The sequence below is a fragment of the Cavia porcellus genome, unplaced genomic scaffold (assembly GCF_034190915.1).
Source record: "Cavia porcellus strain 051 isolate PalLab524CR breed Dunkin Hartley unplaced genomic scaffold, mCavPor4.1 scaffold_23, whole genome shotgun sequence".
Lineage (NCBI taxonomy): Eukaryota > Metazoa > Chordata > Mammalia > Rodentia > Caviidae > Cavia > Cavia porcellus.
The window spans coordinates 58,355,390-58,377,719 of record NW_026947506.1 but is presented as its reverse complement, the minus strand read 5'-3'; the positions used below and the strand labels follow the sequence as shown (position 1 = coordinate 58,377,719).

General features: G+C 41.2%; 1 protein-coding gene across 8 annotated transcripts in view; it reads left to right on the top strand.

Moving 5' to 3' along the window:
* Positions 1–2,399: 2,399 nt before the first annotated feature.
* Positions 2,400–22,330, top strand: part of Auts2 (activator of transcription and developmental regulator AUTS2) — a 1,133,580-nt gene continuing 1,113,649 nt past the window's right edge. For all 8 annotated transcript variants that reach the window (XM_063233595.1, XM_063233594.1, XM_063233592.1 and 5 more), the window contains exon 1: positions 2,400–3,921. In XM_063233595.1, the coding sequence (XP_063089665.1) occupies positions 3,622–3,921 (300 nt within the window). In that variant the 5' untranslated portion in view covers positions 2,400–3,621. The remainder of the gene's footprint in view (positions 3,922–22,330) is intronic.

Genomic DNA, 22,330 nt, shown 5'->3' with positions numbered 1-22,330 from the left:
TTTTTTTTTTTTGTCTTTTTCATTTTTATCGGTACCAGGGATCGAACTCACGACTGCCTGCTTGCAAGACAGGTGCTTATGCCGTTGAGCTAAACCACCAGCCCCCTAAGACAACTTTCATATGAGTGAAAATCGTAAAAGATGAGTTCATGACTTTGCTTTAAATGACAAAGAATGTAAGTTTATTTTATAGGGTAAGTGTGATGGCCGTAGCGTGGCTTTCAGCAGCTGCCAGATTAGCGTTCCTATTAGTTAACACAAGTACACTCTGTACAGGGTTACCGCTTTAGTTAATTGCTCTAGGGGTAGCAGGCTCCGTCGGCTTAGGTAATTTTGGAAGGTGACACTGTGTTCCTATCAAATTGAATCAGATCCCATATATCAGTCACTATTCTCAAGAAATAAAGCACACAATCTACCTGAAAAAATGTCATCATCTGAGACTTTGTTAACCTGAAAGAGAACTTTTTGAACATTTAATTGAACTTCTTTGATTTACAAGATGAGAAAATCAGTCATTTAAAAGTCTTGCCTAAGGTAAAATAATTTGTTCTTTGGACAGGGGTAAAGTTTGTCTACTCATTCATACTCCAGTAATCTCGGCTCCTGGTACCACCTTGTCTGCCCCCCATTCCATCTCCCACCCAGATTTTATAAAGATCCGGACTGGGGAACTAGAATGGGGAAGGTGGAGTGTGATTTAAAACAAGGGAGTGACAACCCATTAAATTGTTAAATAGTGTAAGAGGAATGAGGCTCGCCCAGCAGCACAAAAGATCAAAGAGGGAGGGCGGCTCTTCTCCTTTTGGATTCTTCTGTTAGCACCTAGGGCAGTGCCTGGTAAACTAGGTAAACTCTGATGCTTGTTAAATGAAAAAAAAAAAATCAATCAATCAATCAATCAGGATGTCAGCGAAAGAAAACTACCCTTGTTTTCTCTCACCTTCCATTAATAAAACGTGCAGATTTGGATTCTAAAGAGGAGAAGTCGTGTACAAAGCATGGCGTCGCGATGCCTGGCTCATTGTAATTAATAAATGTCAGTTTATTTTTCTTCCTTTCCAAGTGTGGGTTCGGCTCCGAGGAGTAAAGGGTGACGAGCCACGGTGTTTGTGTTTAGACAAAGTGAAGTATCTTAAGAGGTTGGCGAGAGAGGCCTGTCGCTGTCCTGATTCGGAGAATAAATTCCAGGGCCCCGTAAAATGCACAGTTATTTTACCCAGCGAGGTTGGTAGCTTTTCTTGATCGATTCTGGGCTGCAGTCAGCTTTTTAATACAACTTTTTATAAGCATCAGCAGCAGAGCGGCGGGAGGAGGGGCAGCAGTGGGTGAAGTGTGGAAAGCACACCAGTCCCCTTGAAAAAAGTAAACGGAGCCTGAGGCGCGAGGTCCGCGGTTGGCCGCTCTCAAGGCCCACCGACTGGGACGGTCCCCGCCCCTCGCCGCCTCCGCGGTTCAAGTTCGCCCCGTCGGCCTCGCGCTCTCCACTCCCAAGCCGCCCGAGCGTACCCCGCGGGCTGACGGGGCGGGGGGCACCTCGAGGTCAGCCGGGCGCGGGGTCACTCGGCCACGCACTGTGCTACCACGTGGGGGAAAAAGTTTCCAATTCCGCCTGTTGGGCCTCCCAGTGCGCCAGGGCGGAGCCGAGGCCCGCGCTCCGGCACCCACTCCTTTTTCTGTCGCCTCAAGCCGCAACTTGTACCCTCAAAGCCCCCGCCCCTCAAGGGTCTCTTCTCTGAATTTCCTCCTTTCCGGGCTGGCACAGGTCACCTGGGGCAAAGACCTCGCGGGACTCCGATAGAGAAGTCTGGGCGCCCCAGGAAGCCGGGGACCGGAGACCCGGAGCAAATGTCCCAAGGAAGGCACGGGGGGCGCACGCGTCCTCCGAGCGCCGGGCGGGCTCTTCCACAGCCTTCCACACCCTCGCGCGTCAACTCCGCCGGACCGCACCCCCTCAAACCCTGGTCGCGGCGCCCCGCCGCCCCCAGTGCGCAGGCCCGGCCGCCCCAGCGCGCATGCCCTGGGTTCGCGAGCGCGCGGCCGGCCCCCAGCCTGTGCTTTCTATACACTCCACAACTGGGGAGGGGGCGGGGGAGGAGGGAGCCCAGCCTCCGCCCACGTGATCCCGCCGGCCGGGGCCGCGGGGGCGGGAGCGCGCGGCGAGCGAGGCTCGGGGAGGAGGGCGGCCCGCGGGCGCGCGCGCGCAAGAGCGAGAGCAAGCGGGCGCGCGAGGCTGGGCTGAGGCGGGCGGCGGCGGTGGGCCGGCCGCGGAGGGGGAGGAGCGGGAGCTGCGCGAGGCTTACGGGCGGGCGGAGGATGGGGCCGTGCCCGGGCTCCCGCGGCAGCCGCCCGGGGACACGCCGTGCACCCTCCGGCTCGGGGCTCTTGCGGCGGCAGCGGCAGCGGCAGCGTTAGCGGCGAGAGTGGCGTTTTCGTCAGCGCTTTTGCCTCCGGCGGGGCGACGAGGAGTGGCGGCGGCGGCGGCGGCAGCACGGGCACACCGGTGTCTCTCGCTGGAGATTTCTTTCTGCTTTCCTTATCGACTGACTGACTCATCCCCTCCCTGATTATTAATATTTTTTTGAGGAAGGGTGACCTCTGGGACTGGAAAAAAATATTTTTTTGTGAGCAAGGGTGTGTGTGAGTGTGTGTGTGTGTGAGGGGGGCGGGCGGCAGCGTCAGGGTTTGCTTCTTCTCTTCTTTCTTCTCTTCTCCTCCCCCCTTCGAAGACCGAAAAGCAAACCCCTCAACTGCTCCAGCATCCTCCTTCCTCCTCTTCCTGCGCCTCCCTTCTCCAACCTCTTCGCAGTTTCGTCCTCTCCTCCGCTAATGATTGCATTATTATTATTATGCTTCCTTCCCAGGGAGTGGGGTCTCGTTCCTCTCAGATCGCTCCCCAACCCTACTCTGCCCTGGATGCAATTTCTTAAAAATTTTGCAGCCTGGGAGTGAGTTTTCTCCGAGGCGTGTGTGAGAGGTGGCCGGGTGTGTGTGTGTGTGCGTGTGTGTGTGTGTGTGTGTGTGTGTGTGTTGTTTTCAAGTTCATTGCCCCCACTTTTCCCGCGACCTTTTCGAACCCGATTTTAGATCCCCGGGTGGGGTGGTGGGGAGGAGGGTGTGCAGGCGTTTTGGGGGGGGGCGCGGCGGAGAATGGCCGCGGGGAGGGCTCCCCGGAGCCTCCCAGTCTCTTGATCAAAGCATTCCGCTATTCTGATTTATTGCCTGCTTGGTGAGTTATTTTTTTTCCCCTCTAAAGGAGACCTGTGTGTTCAGCCATTACTTTGCTCGGCGCTGCTCCCAGGCATCTCCGACCCTCGGTGCGGCGGGGAGCCCCACACTTGGGCTCTGCGCCCCCCGTCCCTCCTCCCCTCTCTCCGCCCCTTCCCCCTTTTCTTTCTCCTCTCTTTCTTCCCCTCTCTCCCTTCTTTCGGCCGCCGTCTCCCCCGCGCCCTCCTCGGGGCGGAGGGAAGCCGTGATCCGGGGAGGGAAGGCTCGGTGTCAGTTTTTTTTTTTTTTTTTTTTTTTTTTTGGTGTGTGTGTGTGTGTGTGTGTGTGTGTGTGTGTGGCCGCGGCCAGAGCCTGTGGCGGGCGGCAGGCAAGCGGGGGGACCCCGGCACAGCCATGGATGGCCCGACGCGGGGCCATGGACTCCGCAAAAAGCGGCGGTCGCGGTCGCAGCGAGATCGGGAGAGGCGCTCCCGGGGCGGGTTGGGGGCCGGTGGCGGAGGGGCCGGCCGGACCCGGGCGCCCTCCCTCGCCTCGTCGTCTGGCTCCGACAAGGAAGACAATGGGAAGCCCCCGTCCTCCGCCCCGTCCCGGCCCAGACCCCCGCGGAGGAAGCGGCGAGAGTCCACCTCGGCCGAAGAGGACATCATTGATGGATTTGCCATGACCAGCTTTGTCACTTTTGAAGCGCTGGAGGTAAGGGGGTCCCCCTTCTTTCTCCCCTTCTCCCCGTTTTCTTTTATGCACGACCCCACTCGGCCATGTCCGGGGTCCCCTGCTTCGCCCTCGATGCTCAGAACTGTCTGTCTGTCTGTCTGTCCTCTGTCTAGGCTGAGGTCTTTTTGTTGGGGGGAGAGGAGGAGAGGGCAGACAGGCAGCTGGAGAGAATCGCAGAACCGTGCCTGGTTTCCTGGTTTGCTCGTTGTCGCTCGCCTTTCCCCTGCGCCCCCTCCCTGCACCCCTTACACAGCAGATGGGCAGAAAGAAAGGGGTTCAGGCATCACAACAATGCGCCCCCTCTTCACCGATTGCTGTACCCCTACTCCTTCCTCTTCTCCCTCCCCAATCATGGCTTCTTGGCTAGTGGAAGTGTCTTTGCTGGGTTTGGGGCGCCTGTGGATGGTTCTGTGTGTGCCTTCTCCAGAGCCATATGTCCGTGTGTGTCTGTGTAGTGTATACCTTTACTGGATGTCCTCGGGACTGGAGACTAAAGGTGTTTTATGGTTTCTTGTCACCCGCCCCCCCATTTTTTTGGGGGCGAAACAGGGGAAAGGGGGCGTTTTCTCCTGGATGGGAGAAAGGAAGGAGGAGGGGAGACAAGGAAAGGATGGATATCTTTTTGTATTCTGAATGAGTCTATTACAGAAAGGGTTAATTATAATATTATCTATACACATACACGTATGTGTGTGTGTATGTACATGAGTAATTTAGTTGAAGGACAGAAAAAGGTACACCAGGGAGCACTGGTGGAAGCAAAGAATACAATCCTAGCTGGTTGCTGAAGGGCTTGTCACCAATTGTCCCTTTCCTTTTTGTGTGTGCGTGGGGTCCCCCCCCTTCCTAAGTGGTTGGCTCTGTGTGTGTGTGTGTGTGTGTATCTGTGTCTTTCTTTATTCCTTAGGCACCTGCAGGCAGCGTTCATTTTCAAATACACATTTTCCTTCTTGATGAGAGGCTCCTGGGGGTGGGCTGTTGGGAGGAGGGAGCTTCAGGGAGACTGTCCAGGGGTCACTGGAAAGTATCTCTGCCTGTATGAAGCTGATTTGGTGCTAGGATTGGTCATTGGCCTCTCTAACCGCCTTCTTTCCCTCCCTGCCTCCCCCTACCTCACTGTCCCCACCTCCAATACATACACTACACAGGCAAGGCTCTAGGTCTTGTAGAGTTGGTCCAGCTTTCTTAAGCACAAAACCAAGATGTGAGTTGCTTTTGAGTTTTTTATGCACCTGATGTGATGGTTTGGGGTTCCTGAAGGAAACTTTTCCCTTTCCTTTTTTTTTTTGTTTGTTATTTTGCTCTTATTGTGGTATCGTTTCAGATGCACACATGCAAGCTTTGTTAATGAAAGCTTATATCTCATATACAGTAACTGTGCAAGTTTAGACTGCTGGTTCTGTGTTTGAATGTCAGGTTCAAATGTTTTTCAAAAATTTTCCTGTCAGTTTTCTTTTCTGTGAACTGATTTTGGTTGGGGTTATGGTTGTGGTTGTTGCCAGTGGTTGGGGCAGAAAGGAGGATGATGGGATTTATTTGTGGTGCCCCTAGAATTTGATGTTAGTGACTGAATCAGTTACCCTTTGGTTCTAGAACTGGTCCTGAATTGGCTCAAATTTTTGAGTGTTGAGGTTTACCACTTAGGGTCATTCTAAGTGTACCTTTCACTTTGTCAAGGTGGATGGGAACTGTAAGGTGTAACCTGCTTCTTTTCTTGCTTTAAAATAGGAATTGAATTGGCAGTACATATTTTAAGAATTTGATTCACCATTTCTTGGGAAGATACTTATTCTAAGAGCTGGTTACAAGTGGTTCTGTTTTTTTTTTTTTTTTTTTTAACATGGTTGTTCTGCACTGCTGTGTGGCCCCTCTGGATTCCTGTGACCATTTTCAAAGGTTGCATAGAGAGGGTCATATATTTGTCTTGGGTTGTTTTATTTGTAGCAAGTAGCTGTTGGGTTGGGCTGATGACCTGTCTGTGTCTATATTCTGTATACAATTGGCTTTTGAAAGAAAATGTGCCCATTCTAGTTTTTTTGATCTTAAAAAAACTTTTTAGTTTTTAAAGAAGACCAAATTAAAAATGTACGATTAGTACCATTCTTTCCTTATGGCACTTAGTTTTTCTGCTGCTTACCTAGATTTAAAACCCATGTTAATGTGGTCAGCTTAATACTATAGTACCTTTCTATTTAATATTATATGTATCTATGTGTGGATATAGAAAGTAATTATTAAAAAAAGTTTAAAAATTTATAGAAGAATGTGAACATACACAAAAGTGGATCAAGCAATAAATTAAATCCTATACACCCAACACCAGGGTCAACAACTACCAAGTCATATCGCATCTTACTTATTCTATAGTTTTCTTCTGTCACCCCACCCCCATGTGATACGATCTCATCTAAAAATACTTCTGTGTCTCTAAATTATAATGTCTCAAAAAACCCCCAAATGTGATTATCATTCCTAAATAAAGGAACAGTTCCTTATATCAGCTATTTTCTTAGTGTTTCGTATAAAAAGCACACACTAGGGAAAAATCATTCCTATTTGTCTGGTTCTTTAGCAAAAGATATATATGTAGGCAGCTTTTTTCACATTGTGTCCATGTTGGATGGTTAGAAATAGGTATATGGTGATTTTTCAAATAAAACCTTTGGTGTTCCATAGTGTACAGTTAGGGAGATTTGTTGAACTATGCTTGAGAAATGTGAGGGCTTATTAGAGAACAGACAACTAAACTATGAACTTAGAAATGTGTGTTAAGAGTATGTTTATAAATGTTAAGAATTATTATAGTTATAAAGAGTTACCCTACACACACAATGTGTTTTGGTGCTTTGTGTTTAGAAGTGAAAACAGTTGTCACTAAGTATCATCAAGGCTACCACTGGTATGATGTTGTGATAAGAAACCAGAAATACTGCCTTGAATAGCTAGCCTTGTAGCTTATGCCAGTGCAAAGAAATAGCTGACAAACTGTAGAGCAACATACTATGGGTGTGATAATGAACTCTTTGACTCTATGATTTTGTTCCGAGTAGCTGATTTTGGGCTTTCCTTTTAAAAAAGAGGCTCCTAACTCATAGTGAAATGTGTTGCTGTAAGGAGTTCCAATCTAGCAATGGTGATACTGAAGTAAAAGTAGTAAACTTGTCTACTGAGAGCCTACATTTTATGCTAATTATTCTTTAGTATTGTTGGAATCTTATTTAAGATGATGAAAGCTTTGAAGGTAGTTTGGCAGGTCCCATACTTAAAGCTAGTGAAACTGGCTGAAGTAGTTTCATATTCTGCAAAGACACTTGTCTTGAGTAATTGTGCCCTGAAGTTCAAGTGTGTGATTATGAAGAGTCTCATGATAAAAGATAAGAGTGTAGGTGAGGAGGCAAAAGTTGAACGTGGTGTTCTTTTCATCATGCAGTTGAGAAGTAGAATTGCTATTTGGAAATGGTATTGTTTATGTAGATGTTCTTTGAATGACAAGATAAGAGCAAATATCACCAGATATCGTATCTAGTTAAAATAAAAAGTTGCCTTTTCACAGTCAAATTATAAATGGGAATGTCGGGGTCCTAGTACTGTCATTGTAACTTGATATATTAGATAATGATATCTGTCTGTTCTTTAGGTTTCTGTGTGGTTTGTTATTAGGGAGGCTTATAAGTTTCATGAATAAAAATTTGACTTTTCAAACTCATCATTTATCCCTTTATTCCTCTTTTGTCTATTGGGTTCTTTGTGCATTTACTTACAATACAACTGACCAAGGTGGGGAAAAGATGAAATTGGTAAAATTAAGATGAAATTGGTAAAATCATGATGAAACTGGTAAAAACAAGAGGCCTTCTGGAGTCTTGCAGGCTTGTGAAAATGAAAGAAAACTCATTTCTGGTGTGAGGAAGATCAAATCAAGACTTTTATGTGGTCTTTATTTCCTAGCTCTGTTTCAGGACTTACATCAGTAGTCTTAAGCAGGCTGTATAGAATTTGATACGCTTTAACATGCTGTGTTAATAAGATCTAAGTATTATAGTCCAACCTTAGCTGTTTAAAAAACATTAATGATGTTCCATATATCAGTCCCCAGATACTGTGGATTGCTTAGTAAGTGCAAGTTACCATCATTACAGAGGAACTTAAAATATATAGGGAGCAAGTTGAAATATACAGTTCAGTTGATAAAGTAAACTTGGCACCTACAAAACAATTTTGAAACAGTGCAACATGCTGTCAGAAACAGGGTGGTGAGATAGGCAGAAATCTTGCCCAATAAGTGGATCCTTAGAGGGATGAAGTGATTTGGGTAGATAGGATAGGGTTGGAGGACAGGAGAGCATTCTGAAGGAATACTGAAGAAGGCACAGGAACAAGGCCAATGAGAAGATGCTCTGTGATTAGGTCTTGGGTCAACACAGGGCTTATAAAAATGAATACAAAAGGAGTATATGTTAAAGGGTGAGGGATCTGTCCAGGTATGGGTCTTCTACCTAGTTGGGTGACCTTTCCTAGGAAGTTAACTTTCTGAAAACATTTTCTTCATTCATTAGGGGAAAGACTTAGACTAGAGCAAAAGTTTTTAAGCTGTAAGTGAACATAAGAGTTAGGATATTCATAGATTGTTTTCTGGACCAAAATAGAGTGACCTGATCTCCAGTAGGTTTTAGAATTAATGAGGGAATTAAACAAATGATTTGTTCTGTCAGAATTGAAGTTTTATTATGTGAATGTGAGTGTTAAGCATCAGAGAAGGTAATGCAATGTGCCTTATTTTCTAAGTTTATTTGGCCACAGGGCCCGACTGGTCTCAGCATTGTAATCTGTAATCCAGTTTGGGAAATACTAGGTAGGATTTCAAACATTTCTTCCAGGTCTTGAAGTTTGGTAATTTCTGAGTTTATGTTGAGTGGACTGGTGGGCATGGAGACTTGTAATTCTGTGGGAGGCTGTTATTTAAGCAGGTATGGTTAATAGTGAGGGAGATTAGTTCATTTCTTTTTCTCCTTTTCTGCTTGATGTCAGTCTTTTCACCGATTGTTAGAAACCCCACATGAGGTGAGTTTTGGTTAGTGATTCTCATTAATATCTCTTTCAGTGTGATAGCAGCCCAATTCTGATGCTGCCAAGCTGCTCTCCAGCCAATGTGTTTTATCTTCTCTTGGTCCCTTCTAGTTTCATACATTGCTGCTTTTTTAGCAACCTTGAAAAGAATAAGAAAGTAGGTTAACATTGGTGTTGAAACAGAGATTTTAGATTAGCTGCCTTTTGCTTGCTATGTATGAAGTGGTAATACAAAAAGGGTCTGAACATGTCTTCTGCTATTACAGAGGTATGGAAAGCTGTGGAGCCCTTTGGGTTGCATGTTTCACTTTCTGTCTTGGAAAGTCTGGCCATGGGACAGTGGACTAAGTGGATCAATTTCAGCATTTTGTTTTCCATAGTTTACATAGCTTTAGAGTTTAGCGAGTTCCTAAGTGATAAGGTTTGGAAACAAGGAAGAGTGTGTCTGATTACGAATTAAAGAATTTTACCATACTTAACTGAATTTAGTATTTCACTCTATAAGGCAGTGTATCACTGGAGTATGTTTATGTGAGATGAGGTCAAATGCTGTGATAGGTGATTCCATGGGGCTCATGTTAGCTGCAGAAATTATATCAGCTAATTTTGGATACTAGCCGGATATAAATTAATCAGATTTCAAAAAAGAATCACAAAGTTAGTGATTATGTGTTTGATTTTATCTTAGTGGTATTAGCTTTCTGTGTTGGAAAAGGGCTAATAAGTGTGATTCAGGGAGTGTTGCAGGTGATAAATTCTGAACCCTTCTATATAGCTGTTGTATATCCTGTCAAAAATAAATGGTGGCTATTTAGTTTGAGAGAATGGAAGGATTAAAAATAAGGTCCCCAAATGGAAGTGAACAATGGAAGAGTTAAGGAATAATTTAGGTCCTGAGGACTACAAGATATGAAAGTGTAAGAGAATTAATAATAGTAGTTACTTCTTGGTGGAGTGTGTGTGAGTGAACATACGTGAATTTTATTTTATTCCTATCCTGATTAGGATTCCTAACATACTAAATGTAGTCTATGCAAGTGCCTTGTGCTGCATGCTACTTTTTTCCTTTTTAAGAAGCAGGCCACTCCCTGTTTAGGATTAAACATAATATACTATAAATTTAGCAAAGCAAAAAACAAAACCTTGGTAATTGGGATAGCAACTACGCAAGAAAACTTCTCAGTGCATCACACACATGCATACACACTTGCATGCACACACAGACAGAGGCAGAGACAGAGGCAGAGAGACAGAGAAGAGAAAGACAGATTTGAAAACTCAGATAATTGAAATTAGGAAGAAAATACCTTAATTAAGTTGGGGCTTATTAGCTGTTGCTGAACTGTGGCTTGTACTTAATCTGTACCTGTTTCATGGACTTTTTTTTTTTTGCAAAGGGAAGTGAAGCTGAGCACCTTATTGTGTTTTCTTTTGTTTTCCTTTCCTTTCTTTTCTTTTTTTAGATCTGAGCTGTGTTATTCTTTCATTTCTTGTGTGAAACTTGCAGGGAGTGGTAGCTTCTATATAGTTTTGGTTCCTGTCAATACAGGTCATTGTAAGTTTACAAAGAATAGGTCTTTATGCTGTTAGTTACTGAGGAGAGGATGGATTTCACATCATCTGACTGAATTTGCTTAGTTTGGAAGGGACTAGGCAAGTATGATTGTCTGTGTCACAGTCCTGTTCAGGTCTTTGATCCATCAGTTTTAAGGACACCTGGGACTTAACATCATGAGTTGCTCCCTTCTTTGTAAATGCTTATTTCATACATTAGTATATGCGGCAATCTTAATTTAGGGTCCTCTTAGATAAGTGATCCCACTTGTGGCCTGCTGCTCTACATCTCTCCTTCTTTTACTATAACACTATGAAAATTATGGATGTAGATCATAGGAGGTAGTAGATTCAGAAAGTTGTGGATAAAATGTAGAAACTTCAAAATTTCTAGACTTTTTCATTATTTGAACATCAATAATTTGAGGAAATATGATGTTCTGTGAGGGTAAATTGCTCACCATGGTTTCTGGGCTATTTTAGCTCATCTTTATGATTTCTTAGTTTTTAGCTGAGCCCTAGCATTTGTCCGAACAAAAATGACAAAGTATAACTACATGCAAATACTTTATTGTCATTTTGGCTTTTCTTCTTTCTTCATGGTGCTATACCAAGTATGTTAAGGGCCTTAAAAAACCTATATGCAATAAAATTGGAGTCACAGAATAGGGGAAAGCCTGAATAAATAATGGCAAATGGCTAATGCAGGTTAGGATTAATTTTTGGCAGAAAATGCTCATCTTGTAAGTACTGTATGGTTGCTACTCGTTGAAGTCCAGCCTACAGAGACAGATTTTGACTTTTGGTTATGTGAGTGAAATTTGATACTTTCAAACTAACTTCTGAATCTGAGGCTGCCATTGTCAGTGTTAAGTTGTGATGATAAGAGATAAGAGATGTGACTTTTCATGTTGTCCATAAACCTACTCTTCTTATTTTAGGTTTTTGTGATGGCAGTGAAATTTTAGAATTTAAAACAAATAATTGAGATTACAATAAAATATTGCAGTTGCTCCTCAATTGTTATGATGAAATGGATTTCTTTTTTCTTTTAGGTCTTTATTAATGCTGGTGGCTAACAGTTGCAGTTAACCATTATTAAGTGAATAGTTTAACTGAATTAAATATACCGATGACAGAAGCAACCCAAAGAGAATGAAGATGTAGATAAACACAGTAGTTGGACAGTAAATTACCACTTGATTTCCAGCCGTGATAGAAATTCCAGTGACTTCTGTCCATTCACTCTATACATGTTAAATTGACAAACGTAATAAAAGGATTGTGTTTTACTAACAGATGATCTTACATAGTTGAAGTGAAATTATGCTTTTCCTAGTTCAAATTGGAGAAATAAGCATTTTTTGGTATGGTGCATTATCATGTGTTACAGTTTACTCCTTCCTTGTTTTATTATGGTGGTGATCACTTTGGTTACTTCTAAAAATTACAGTTTTGAGATTAATGCACAGAACAAAATCTTTAGGAAGTATTATCCTAAAATTAGCAAGTCAACTTTTTTAGAAACCCTGTTAATCTATTTTACCTTAGATATTGCCGCCTGATGTGTTTTTAAAACTACTGTGGCATCAGAGGCACAGATCTCTTTACCATCTCTCATTTTGCAGATGAAAACACAGTACACAGGCCTTAAGTGACTTGCTGGAGATCACACTGGGGGTGGAGCTCTTACCCAATGAAATGAGGAGACTGCTCTCTCCTTACTGGTTGTAAGTGGGTTCCATAGGCAACGATGGATGGAAGTTGTTGAAAATAAAGATAATGCTGCACCTATATGGTGATCATCTATGATTATAAAACATTTGTCTTTCTATAACTGAAGTTCTGATTGTTAATGTCAAGAACCTTTTAAAAGCATTCTTGCCTTCCTCCCCACATTGTTCCTCAGTAGTCTATTACCTTGAAATTCATTGACGTTTTTCTGTAAGGCACATTTGTTTTTTTAAATTGCCACTCTTACTTCTCTGTAATGAAGGTGAAAAAGAAAATATAAATACTAGGGTGAGGGTATTATGGTTTCTTATTCTTGAATATTTAGTGCAAAGATAATATAATTATTTGGTCATAAGATCTTAATGTGTTCACTTACAGTTTTAATATCTCTTTTGGGGAAAAACAGTTTCTTCAGTTTAGCAATCTAGGGAAAGAAACTCAGAGCAGCTTAACATTCATAGCAGAACTTTAGAATATGTTTGGGTTGAAGACTGACGCAAACTTTCTTCTGAAGCAAGAGTCAAAATATTAAATCCACATGATGTGTTGGCTAAGGCAGCTTGTCTGTTTATTGCTGAACCAGAAAATTTATAACAACTGTTTGTCATATGTATATATTTATAACCATTCATGTAATGAAAAGTTTTCATGGAATTGTAATAACATATCAAGATGAATATAATTAAAATGGAAGCAGATTGACACCCTGAATGAAATGTAAACCATAAAATAGGATACCTGTACATTGTTCCTTACATATTTACTTCAGGGGACAACCAGCCAAATATGCAAATAAAAAGCCATTGATTTCTCTGGGTGTGGATGTGGTTGCAGAGAACCCCAACTATTTTATTAATCTTTTATCAAACATTGTTTAGATTTGGAGCAGCAATGGAATGTATTAATTTGGCAGACCAAATAGCTTAGGACCAGAAAGTAGGAAGTAATAAGGGGAAGACATGATTGATATGCTGTTCTATAAATAACACATGTAACTGACAATGGGGCTCAGTAATCTTAAGATCTGTGCTTGATGTCATTAATGGAGCTGTTAAACCAGAATGTTTGAGGTGAACTTCAATCAGGGAGGCACTGCCTCATTTAAAATGCAGACCTGTCTCTACTTATACTCTGGACTGATATGTTGACAAAATTGGTGTAAATTGAATTTTTGTAAATTAGGTGAAATGCATCAGGTAAGTCTTGCTGTGAGAAATATGATTTTTTAAAAGCAGGTATAGAGGTCTTCTCTGTAGGGAAGCTGAGATGTTGGTTTAGTCACATTAGGTGGACATTGCTTTCCCTGAGTTGTCCATGTGTTCCCATGCTCCTGGAAGAAAACAAATGTGAGATTTGCATTTTCTGTTCAGGTTTCATGCCTCACTAGTCGGATGTTTCCAGGAATAATTGGTGGTGATTTGAATAAGCCTGCACCATTCAGATTTCAGAGCTTGGTTTTTGAGTATATGCTTAGGAGGTCTTGTAGCTGTGAATATGGAATGTGATTTCCATATCTGTTCCATTGGGGAGTCCAGGCATGTCATAACCACTTCAGAGTCATGACTGTGTAGAGACACCCTAGCTATAATTTTCCTATGTGACAGTTCAGTCTTAAAATTGTGATGATGCCAAAAGCAGGGCAGTATTGTTATTAGGGAAGTCAGTGACATCTGTTATATCTTGTTAACCAGGGGAAGAAAATGCTTTACTCCAAACATCTAATTATGTCATCTCAACTGATGAAATATCCTTTACTAAATTTTTGGAATTGATCTTAATGGAGGGAGTTGGCCTTCACAATAACTGTGAAGAAAATTTATGCTTTTCAGTTTTGAAAACCACCTATTGTCAACCGTGGTATGTTTTAATTTTATTAAGTTGTCCTTTATATGGTAAGAATGAGTGTTTTCAGAAGTTGTCTATGCCAGTGTTTTTGTTTTTGTCCTCTCTCACTTGTCTAGCATATGAGACCCTCAGAGGGAGTTTTTAATTTCCAGATGTGAGCCTCAGAGGATTTGTTACCTGGGGAGGGAGCAAATGATAATTGCAGGTGAGAGACAAGGGCATAATTCAGCTGTGTGTTGGGAGGTGTGATTTCACACCTGAATGTTGAAATCTGCTGTGTTAGACAGTTGTTTTAAAATGTTTTATTAATCTGATATATAATGGACCAAATTGTTTCACGTCACCTTCCCTTGAAGGAATATAACTGTTTTGAGTGAAGCAAGTAGAATATGATTCCAAAAATAGTTCTATGTTTAGAAGTAATTTTATGTAATATCTGAAACTGTTAAAAAAAAAAAAAAGACTGTTTAATCTGGCAAATCTACCCATTCTACTTCCCTTGATCACTTTTTAAAAATATACAATGTAACTTAATATTGATTCAGTCAAACTTCAAAACCTACCTGCTTAAAACCATCATTTTATTTATGTTTCCAGGCAAGAATTATTTTTTTTAAACAGGGGCGTGTCTCTATGCAATTCTTACTGACCCGGCTTGTAACTCGTGATCCTTCTGCCTCAGTCTCCCAAGTGCTGGGATTACAAGTGTGTGCCATGATGCCCGATCAGAATTAATTTTTAACTGCAGTTATTACCTTGTTCCAGCATCATAGATGATAATAATCATGATATTACTATTAATGGTAATATATTACTGATAGTCTTAATTCTGGGATATGGATTAGGTTAGAGATTTCTTAATTTTGGGAGCTTTTGTTTCATCTTTCTGGAATGATTTTTGTATAAGACTGAGGCCACAGTATGCCAGTTCCTGTTGTAAACTCATCAGAGAATTCCTATGCCCCCTGGAACTATTCTAAGAATAGTTTAATATTGTGGCCTTGGGAATCTGTTACACAATAAAAGAGACCTTATTACTAGTGCTAGATTTTTGTTTTGTTCTAAACTAGTAGACAGCCACTCAATTCGTCTTGGTAAGGGGCCATACGAAATAGCTGTTTGATTTTGGTAGTGGGGAGTACTGGAGAGCATGCACCCAAAGCCTCAAGCATCTTAGGTAATCATTCTACCATTGAGCTATACCCTCAGCCCTCTTTACTTTTCTTAATATGTACAAGATTGTGTTTCTTAAACATACCTGGTGACAAGTATTTGCATTATTTCCTTTGGTTGTTCTGTGCACACCTGCAAATTGTTTTCATTCCCTGCCCCACAAAGAAGTATGTTAATGAATTGTGGGTATTAGATTGCTTTTTATGTATAGCTTACCTGAAGTTTTAGAGTATTGTGCCTTCTTTAGAAAGTCCTTCCTCATCTTCCCAAGGCTATTTTGTACTTCACATAATTCATTCTCTAGGACTTAAGGATTCAGACCCGGCTGATGGATGATGACCAGCAGTTGGGTGATGGTGGTAGTGGTGGTGGTGGTGGTGGTGGTGAACAGGATGGAACTAAATTTTCAAAAGATTACTTGGTGAATTTGAAGATGAGTCAAGTTAAACATTTTTCTGAAGGGTCTTGTTTTTGTAAAGAGGTGACAGTTTCTTGTTAGAACCACCATGTTCTGAGAAACGCAGTCCTTCTTCACAAGGTACTTCAGTAAACCCACCTATTGTTTTGCATGTTTAAAAAAGAAACAGCGTTCTACCTTTGCAGATTATAATTGTAGGGGATACCCAAATCAAAGACTGTCCTTTGAAATTTAACTATGACTATAAAAATCTAGTGTACTTGCACGCACATCTTTAAGACCAGGGTTTTAATAGTTGTTTTTCTTATGCTTTAATTTGGAAATGCATTTTCTGTATTACCTCTAGGGCTTGACTCAGAATTGAATGAATTTTGAAATTTTTTTTGCATTTGACAATTTTTGTCCTCCCCCCCTTTTTTTTAGTACAGTACATGTTTGCAGTCCATAATATTTATATTATTTATGTGGAGTTTGTACATGTATATAATAAATCTTAATTCCTCTTTTATCCATTTTCCATCCCATCTGTTGATCTCCTTTCCACCTGAGAAAATTCTGTCTCCCCACTTTGTATTCTTTTATTTTGCTCTTTATTTATAATTTGAGTTTCTCATATAAGAGAAACCATGCAGTATTTCAGCTTGTGTCTATTTTATTTCACTTAACTTTATGGTGTATCTATTTTCCTCTGAATGACTCAGTTTTATCTTTCTTTATGTCAGAATAATAAATACCATTTTTTCTTTATCCATTCATCTGTTGATGAACATGCAGGCTGCTTCCAAGATTTTATTAAGTCAGATGACAGGGTATATATTAAAGGCAGTGCCAAGTGCTCAATACATACTCAAAAATTCTTGCATTACTCTTTTACCTTGTTGTATCCTGAAATTTAGTGAACAAGGAAACTATTCAGATAAAGTAATATTGTACTTTAACAATTCAGAGTAATACAAAAATATTGAAAATGTTTACAAGAACATTTATAATTGCATGTGTTTACATTGAAAGATACTTTTTCTAAAGCTGTAGGATCTTCCTATTATGACTTCTGTCTTCATGTCCTCCCCAACACCTCATGGGGTAATAGGTGGAGCTTTTTCCAGAGGCTGCAGCATGTAGAATATGTAACTGATTCATAGTGCAATGCTGGGATTAAAGGCAGTAGGTTTAAGGGTAGGTGATCACTGAATCATTCCACTGATTGGTTTAGCGGGCCCTAATTGTTATAGCCTGGATGCAGTATAAGGAGCAAAAACCTGCTGTAAAGGTTTCTTGTTGCTTTGCTGTTCTTCATCTGTCATGATTTGTTGCCTCTCTGCCTTGTGCCACCCTGCCTTTGTGCCAGTCTTTCATGGGCTAAAACCTTTACAAACTGTAAGCTAAATAAACCTTCTCTCCTCTAACTTTGGGTGTCAGATATTTTGTCTCAGCGGTGAGAAAAATAACTAAGATACAGTATCTGGTTCAGTAAATTAACAAAATGATTCTCAAATTTTATCACTTTCCAAATGTTACATTATTTCTTTTGGTCAACACAAATCTTTTTGAAATAAATAAGATAGGGATCAGAAATTCTTTCAATAAATAACATACAGAGAAATTATTTTTATTTAAGGTAGTAAATTTAATAAGGGTGAGTAAGAAAATGAAATTCGAATTTTAAACATTTTCTTATGTCCTTCCTTGCCTCCCTGGTGATTATAAATACCTGTCTTGTGAAGTTTTTGATAAAGAAAGTACACTGTGAAGATGGACTGGCAAAGATGCATGTCAGTTTCTCTCTGGGCTGTTCTCTATTTACTATTTGCAGATAACATTACGTTAGCATTCTTGTTGTGGATTTATTAGCTGTCCATATTTCAGCCATACTCCTCTTTGTTTAATGTGATATACCTGAAATTAGCAGCAGAAAAATATGTATATCTAGACTGATTTGGAAATTACGTTGTTGAAATACAGCCCATATGGCCATTGAAAAATGGTTAGTACTGCATATAATTGCCTTCCCAATGATGTGCTTTGTCATTACTTCCATCTTCCAAGAAGCACTCTGATAGCACGCTGACAGCAGTGGTGTCATTAGAAAACATATGGACATACAAAGGCATTAAATTGTCTTTAGTTTAAGGATTAGATTACTGTAGAGAATGTTATAGAGGTGTTAGAGGGTGGGTCACCATGCTTTTAATTAATGACTCTTGCTTAATTCAGCACTGCTAGACTGGATGACAGAAATTTGTAAAGATCCTGTTTATTTGTTTGCTAAGTGTATTTTATGTCTCCCCTACAATTAATTGTGAGAAGGGTGGTTAGTCTCCATCACAATTGACTTCTCAGGAGTGTGTCTCCTGACTGTTCATGCCTTATGCAGTTATTTTCCAAGCGTCTTTTTTCCTGAGTGTGAGTCCAAAGTGGATCCAAAGTGATCCAAAGTGGATCAACGTAGGAATGATTTTATTTGAGGGTTGTTTAGATGGGAAAAGTCTACATATCAGGAAACCATGGATGGCTGCCATGTTATGGAATCAGTATCCTCCATTTATAGTGTCTGTCCCTACATGGATCTCAAATCTACCCCTATTTTCCTTTAGTTAGAAGGATTGAGATTGGTGTAACTAAGAGGCTTAATGATAGGTTCAGAGATATAGGGGCCATCTGGTTTAGATATCTTGTCTGAGACAGTTTTAGGATATGCTTTGAATTTTGGAGGTCTTTTTGTAATAGCTGATCACTAGTAAGTGGAACCATGGAATAGAGTCATTCATCAAATGTTATGTTTCTGTTTCTGGTCTAACAAATGTCACCTTTCCTAGTGGAAGGGACTTTGGAGATCATGTTGGGCAGTGACTTGGGTACCTTAGGGGACATTGGGTCAGCTGAGCAGTGTTTCTGACCTTATTTGACTAGAAAAACTCCATCCTTTGCCTTTTTTTTTCCCATTTCTTTTTTCCTCCCCTCCTTCTCTTTATGTTTCCTTCCTTCCTTCCTGTGGTACTAGGGATTGAACCCAGGGCTTTTGCACTGAGCTGAACCCTCAGTCTTTTTTTATTTATATTGAGGCAGGGTCTCACTAAGTCCCTTAGATTACCCAGGTTGGTCTCAATTTGTAATCCACTTGCCTCAGCCTCCAAGCGTGCTGGGATTACAGACATGCATCATTATGCCTGGCCACTTGTGTTTAAACATTAGGATAAGATTATTTTTTGGTAAGGAAAATATATTGGAATTCTTTTGTTTATTCTTTCATTCAAAAAATATTTGTTGCAAATTTCTATGTGCTAAACAGGTATGGTTCTAGGATCAGGAGATACTATAGTAAATAAGAGATACAGGTATCTGTTCTAACGGTATTCTTTTTGGCAGGGGGAGGGGACATATAGATAAGTCAGCAAGTGTATAATGTGTTAGCTGGTGACAGGTTTTATATAGAGGATGGCATATTCAGATAGGTGATATTTGGAAGCTGAGGATTTAGCTCAGTGGCATAAGCACCTGCCAGGCAAGCACAAAGTCGTGAGTTTGATCCCTAGTAACTCCCCCCCCCATTAGCATTCTCTTATACATTTAACTATACCTAAAAAAAAATAGGTGATATTTGAATGGAAAAGTGAAGGAAATGAAGGAGCAAGAAACATGGATAACCAAGGGAAGAGCATTCAAGGAGAAGGGAAGAGGAAGGAATGGCTTAGTATATGTACTTGTAGAAGGCTATGTGGGTAGAATGAAGCTAGTGAGGAAAAGGGGCAGAGGTGGGGCAGGGGTCTGCAGGGACTTCTAATTTTAGACTTGAGCGATAGGAGAGCAAGAGCAGAAGGCAACTATCCAAAGCCCTCATTTGCTAACTGAAAAACTGTTTTTAATTTCCTCAAAGTCACACAGTTGGTAGTGAAACAAGACATGATGCATTCTTTGTTTTTTTGTTTGTTTTTTATATTTTTGGTACCGGGGATCGAACTCACAACCTTGCACTTGCCAGGCAGATGCTTAAGTCGCTGAGCTAAAACCCCAGCCCTTGATGCGTTCTCTCATGGTAGCTTCTCATTGCATCTTGTTGCCATTGTTCTAGACCTCGGGAGGTGTGGGCCATTCTTTTGGACCTGAAGATTTCTCTCTTCTTAGCTGTTTATGGGTAAACATGTCTCCAAAAGACATGTTTCAAAATGTGTAGGGCTCCAGTGTCCATTAAACACAAATGGGGAAACAAACAAATGGGGGAAGCGTCACTGCCCAAATCTGCCACCATTTGAGTAATTTAATAACAACAGCTCCCATTTATCAAGGCCTTATTGCTTGTGGCATTCTTTATACTCAGAATTTTAAATGTATTAGCACATTTAACTCTCCAGCCTTATCTTCTGAGGTAGGTAGCATTAGCATTCTAATTTTAAATTTCAGGAAGTTGAGGTACCAAGACATTAAGTAACTTCTCATGGTCGTGTCGATAGAAAAGTTGTAGAGTGAGGATTTGAACCTCGATTCTGAATCCTGGTTCTGTACCCCTCTCATGAAGAGGGGTGGTTGTCTGAGGATGAACTTTGTCTCTAGGGACATGCTCTTCTCACACCTATAATAAGACAATTGTAGGCCTGATTCCCACTTTCGGACTGCAAGCATTTGGGTATATTGTACAAACGATTTCACAGCAGCCTGGCTCTGCCCTAGCAACTCTGCTGATTTTAGGTGGATTTCTGATTAAGCAGATATCTTTAGTCTTTTTGACTGAGTTTGATTAGAGCATTTTTCTTTTCTTTTCTTTTTTTTTTTTTTTTTTTTTGTCCTTTTCCTTTTTATCGGTACTAGGGATCGAACTCACGACTGCCTGCTTACAAGGCAGGCGCTTATGCCGCTGAGCTAAAATCCCCAGCCCCGATTAGAGCATTTTTCAAGACTTGTACTGTGAAGCATGTTACAGAATGTGCCTCAGCATTTTCTAGTCAGTAGACCAAATTGAATTGGTCTTGATTTTTTCTTTTCCCTCCACTAAGGTAAAAGCCTCAGATACAGTAGTGCCTATAAGCTATGGGAAAGTTAAAACCATCTTTTCAGTACTGTTGCTTTTGAGGATCAATATAGCATGAACTTGCTTTAAAATATATTTGTAGCCATGCATGATGGGACACACCTGTAATGTCAGCTACTTAGGAGGCTGAGGCAGGAGAATTGTAAGTTTGAATCCAGCCTAAGAAGTTAGGGAGATACTGTTTCAAAAAATAAACAAATGAAATAAAATGACTGGAAATGGATCTCCTTGGTTCAACTTCCAGTATCATTAAAAAGTATATATAAATGCATGTATATATATTTTATGAATATAGAATAATACAGAGCATAACATAGTCTAAACCTGTATTCCTACCACTAGCTTCAATAAATCATACTGGACCTTTATTAAAATTGTAGGTCATTTTTAGTGTGTACTGCTTGAGTAGGACCCCAGAGCTGGCTGCATATTCAAATACTCTGGGAACTTTAAAAGTCCTTATATCATGAGAGGGTGAAAGAAGCTCCCACTTGTGATCATCAGAAATTCTGATCCAGAGAATTCCAGTATGCAGTCAGGGTGGAGACCTGCCCTAACAGGTGTGTTAATTTTTCTGCACTGTGTCTCTTAGATGTCCCTGGCCCTTAGTTTTTCTTTTCTCAACTGCCCTTGTTAGTGTGCTTTCCAGGGGACTGGGAGTTGTAATGTCTTGGAGAGCTCCTCATTTGATTCTTTCCTCTCCTATTACTATATAAGACAAGTTGAGTGTACATTTACCTATTTACCAGAAATCACCAGTCAGTTAGCACTAGGTATGAAGCATTGGCTAGAGGACTGAGAGTTTGGAGGTGTTGGGAGACACTGCCTACAGCAAGTGTTTGGGGTGGTAAAAGTTACACAATTATCTTGAAAGTTAGTGGGGACGGGTTTCTTTTAGAAAACCTGGAATTGCACACATCTTTATAGGACGGCTATGTTTTGGGATGGTGGTGAAGAGCCTTTTTTGGCCTGTGTTAGAGTTTTAACAGTGCTAAAATATACAGTTAGATGTGCCCTGCCACCAAAATGCTTGTCTCTCTGTGGACCCATCTGTGATCTGACATCCTTCAGAAGTGCTCTCACCCATGGATTATGTCAGGCTAGTTTTTTGCTTGTGGGCTTTAGTTACTGGCAACATCTCCATCCTCTCAGCCTACTCATCCATTAAAAAATAGTTATTGAATTTCTTCTCTGTGTAAGTTACTGATCTAGGCACTGGAGATAAAATAGTGAACTAAGCAAAGACTCTGCCTTCATTCTGGGGCCTTTGGGGATGATGCTATATTCTGGTGTCCTGGTGTCTGGTGTCTGGTGTGTTTTGGTGTCTAATACAGAAAGGTAGTGGTAGGAGGGTTGTGAGAACCTCCTCTAGAAAAGCCCTAGGTCAGTGATGGTGAAACTTGTAGAGACCAAGTGCCCAAACTGCAGCCTCAAACTACTTATCTATTGCACAGTTCCAACACTGCAATTAAGCCTGGATGTCTGATGCTTGGTTGCTGTGGAGACTGAACTTGCCTGGAGACAGGGAGGGTTCTGCATGCCCATTGTGTCACATATGCCATAGATTTGCCATC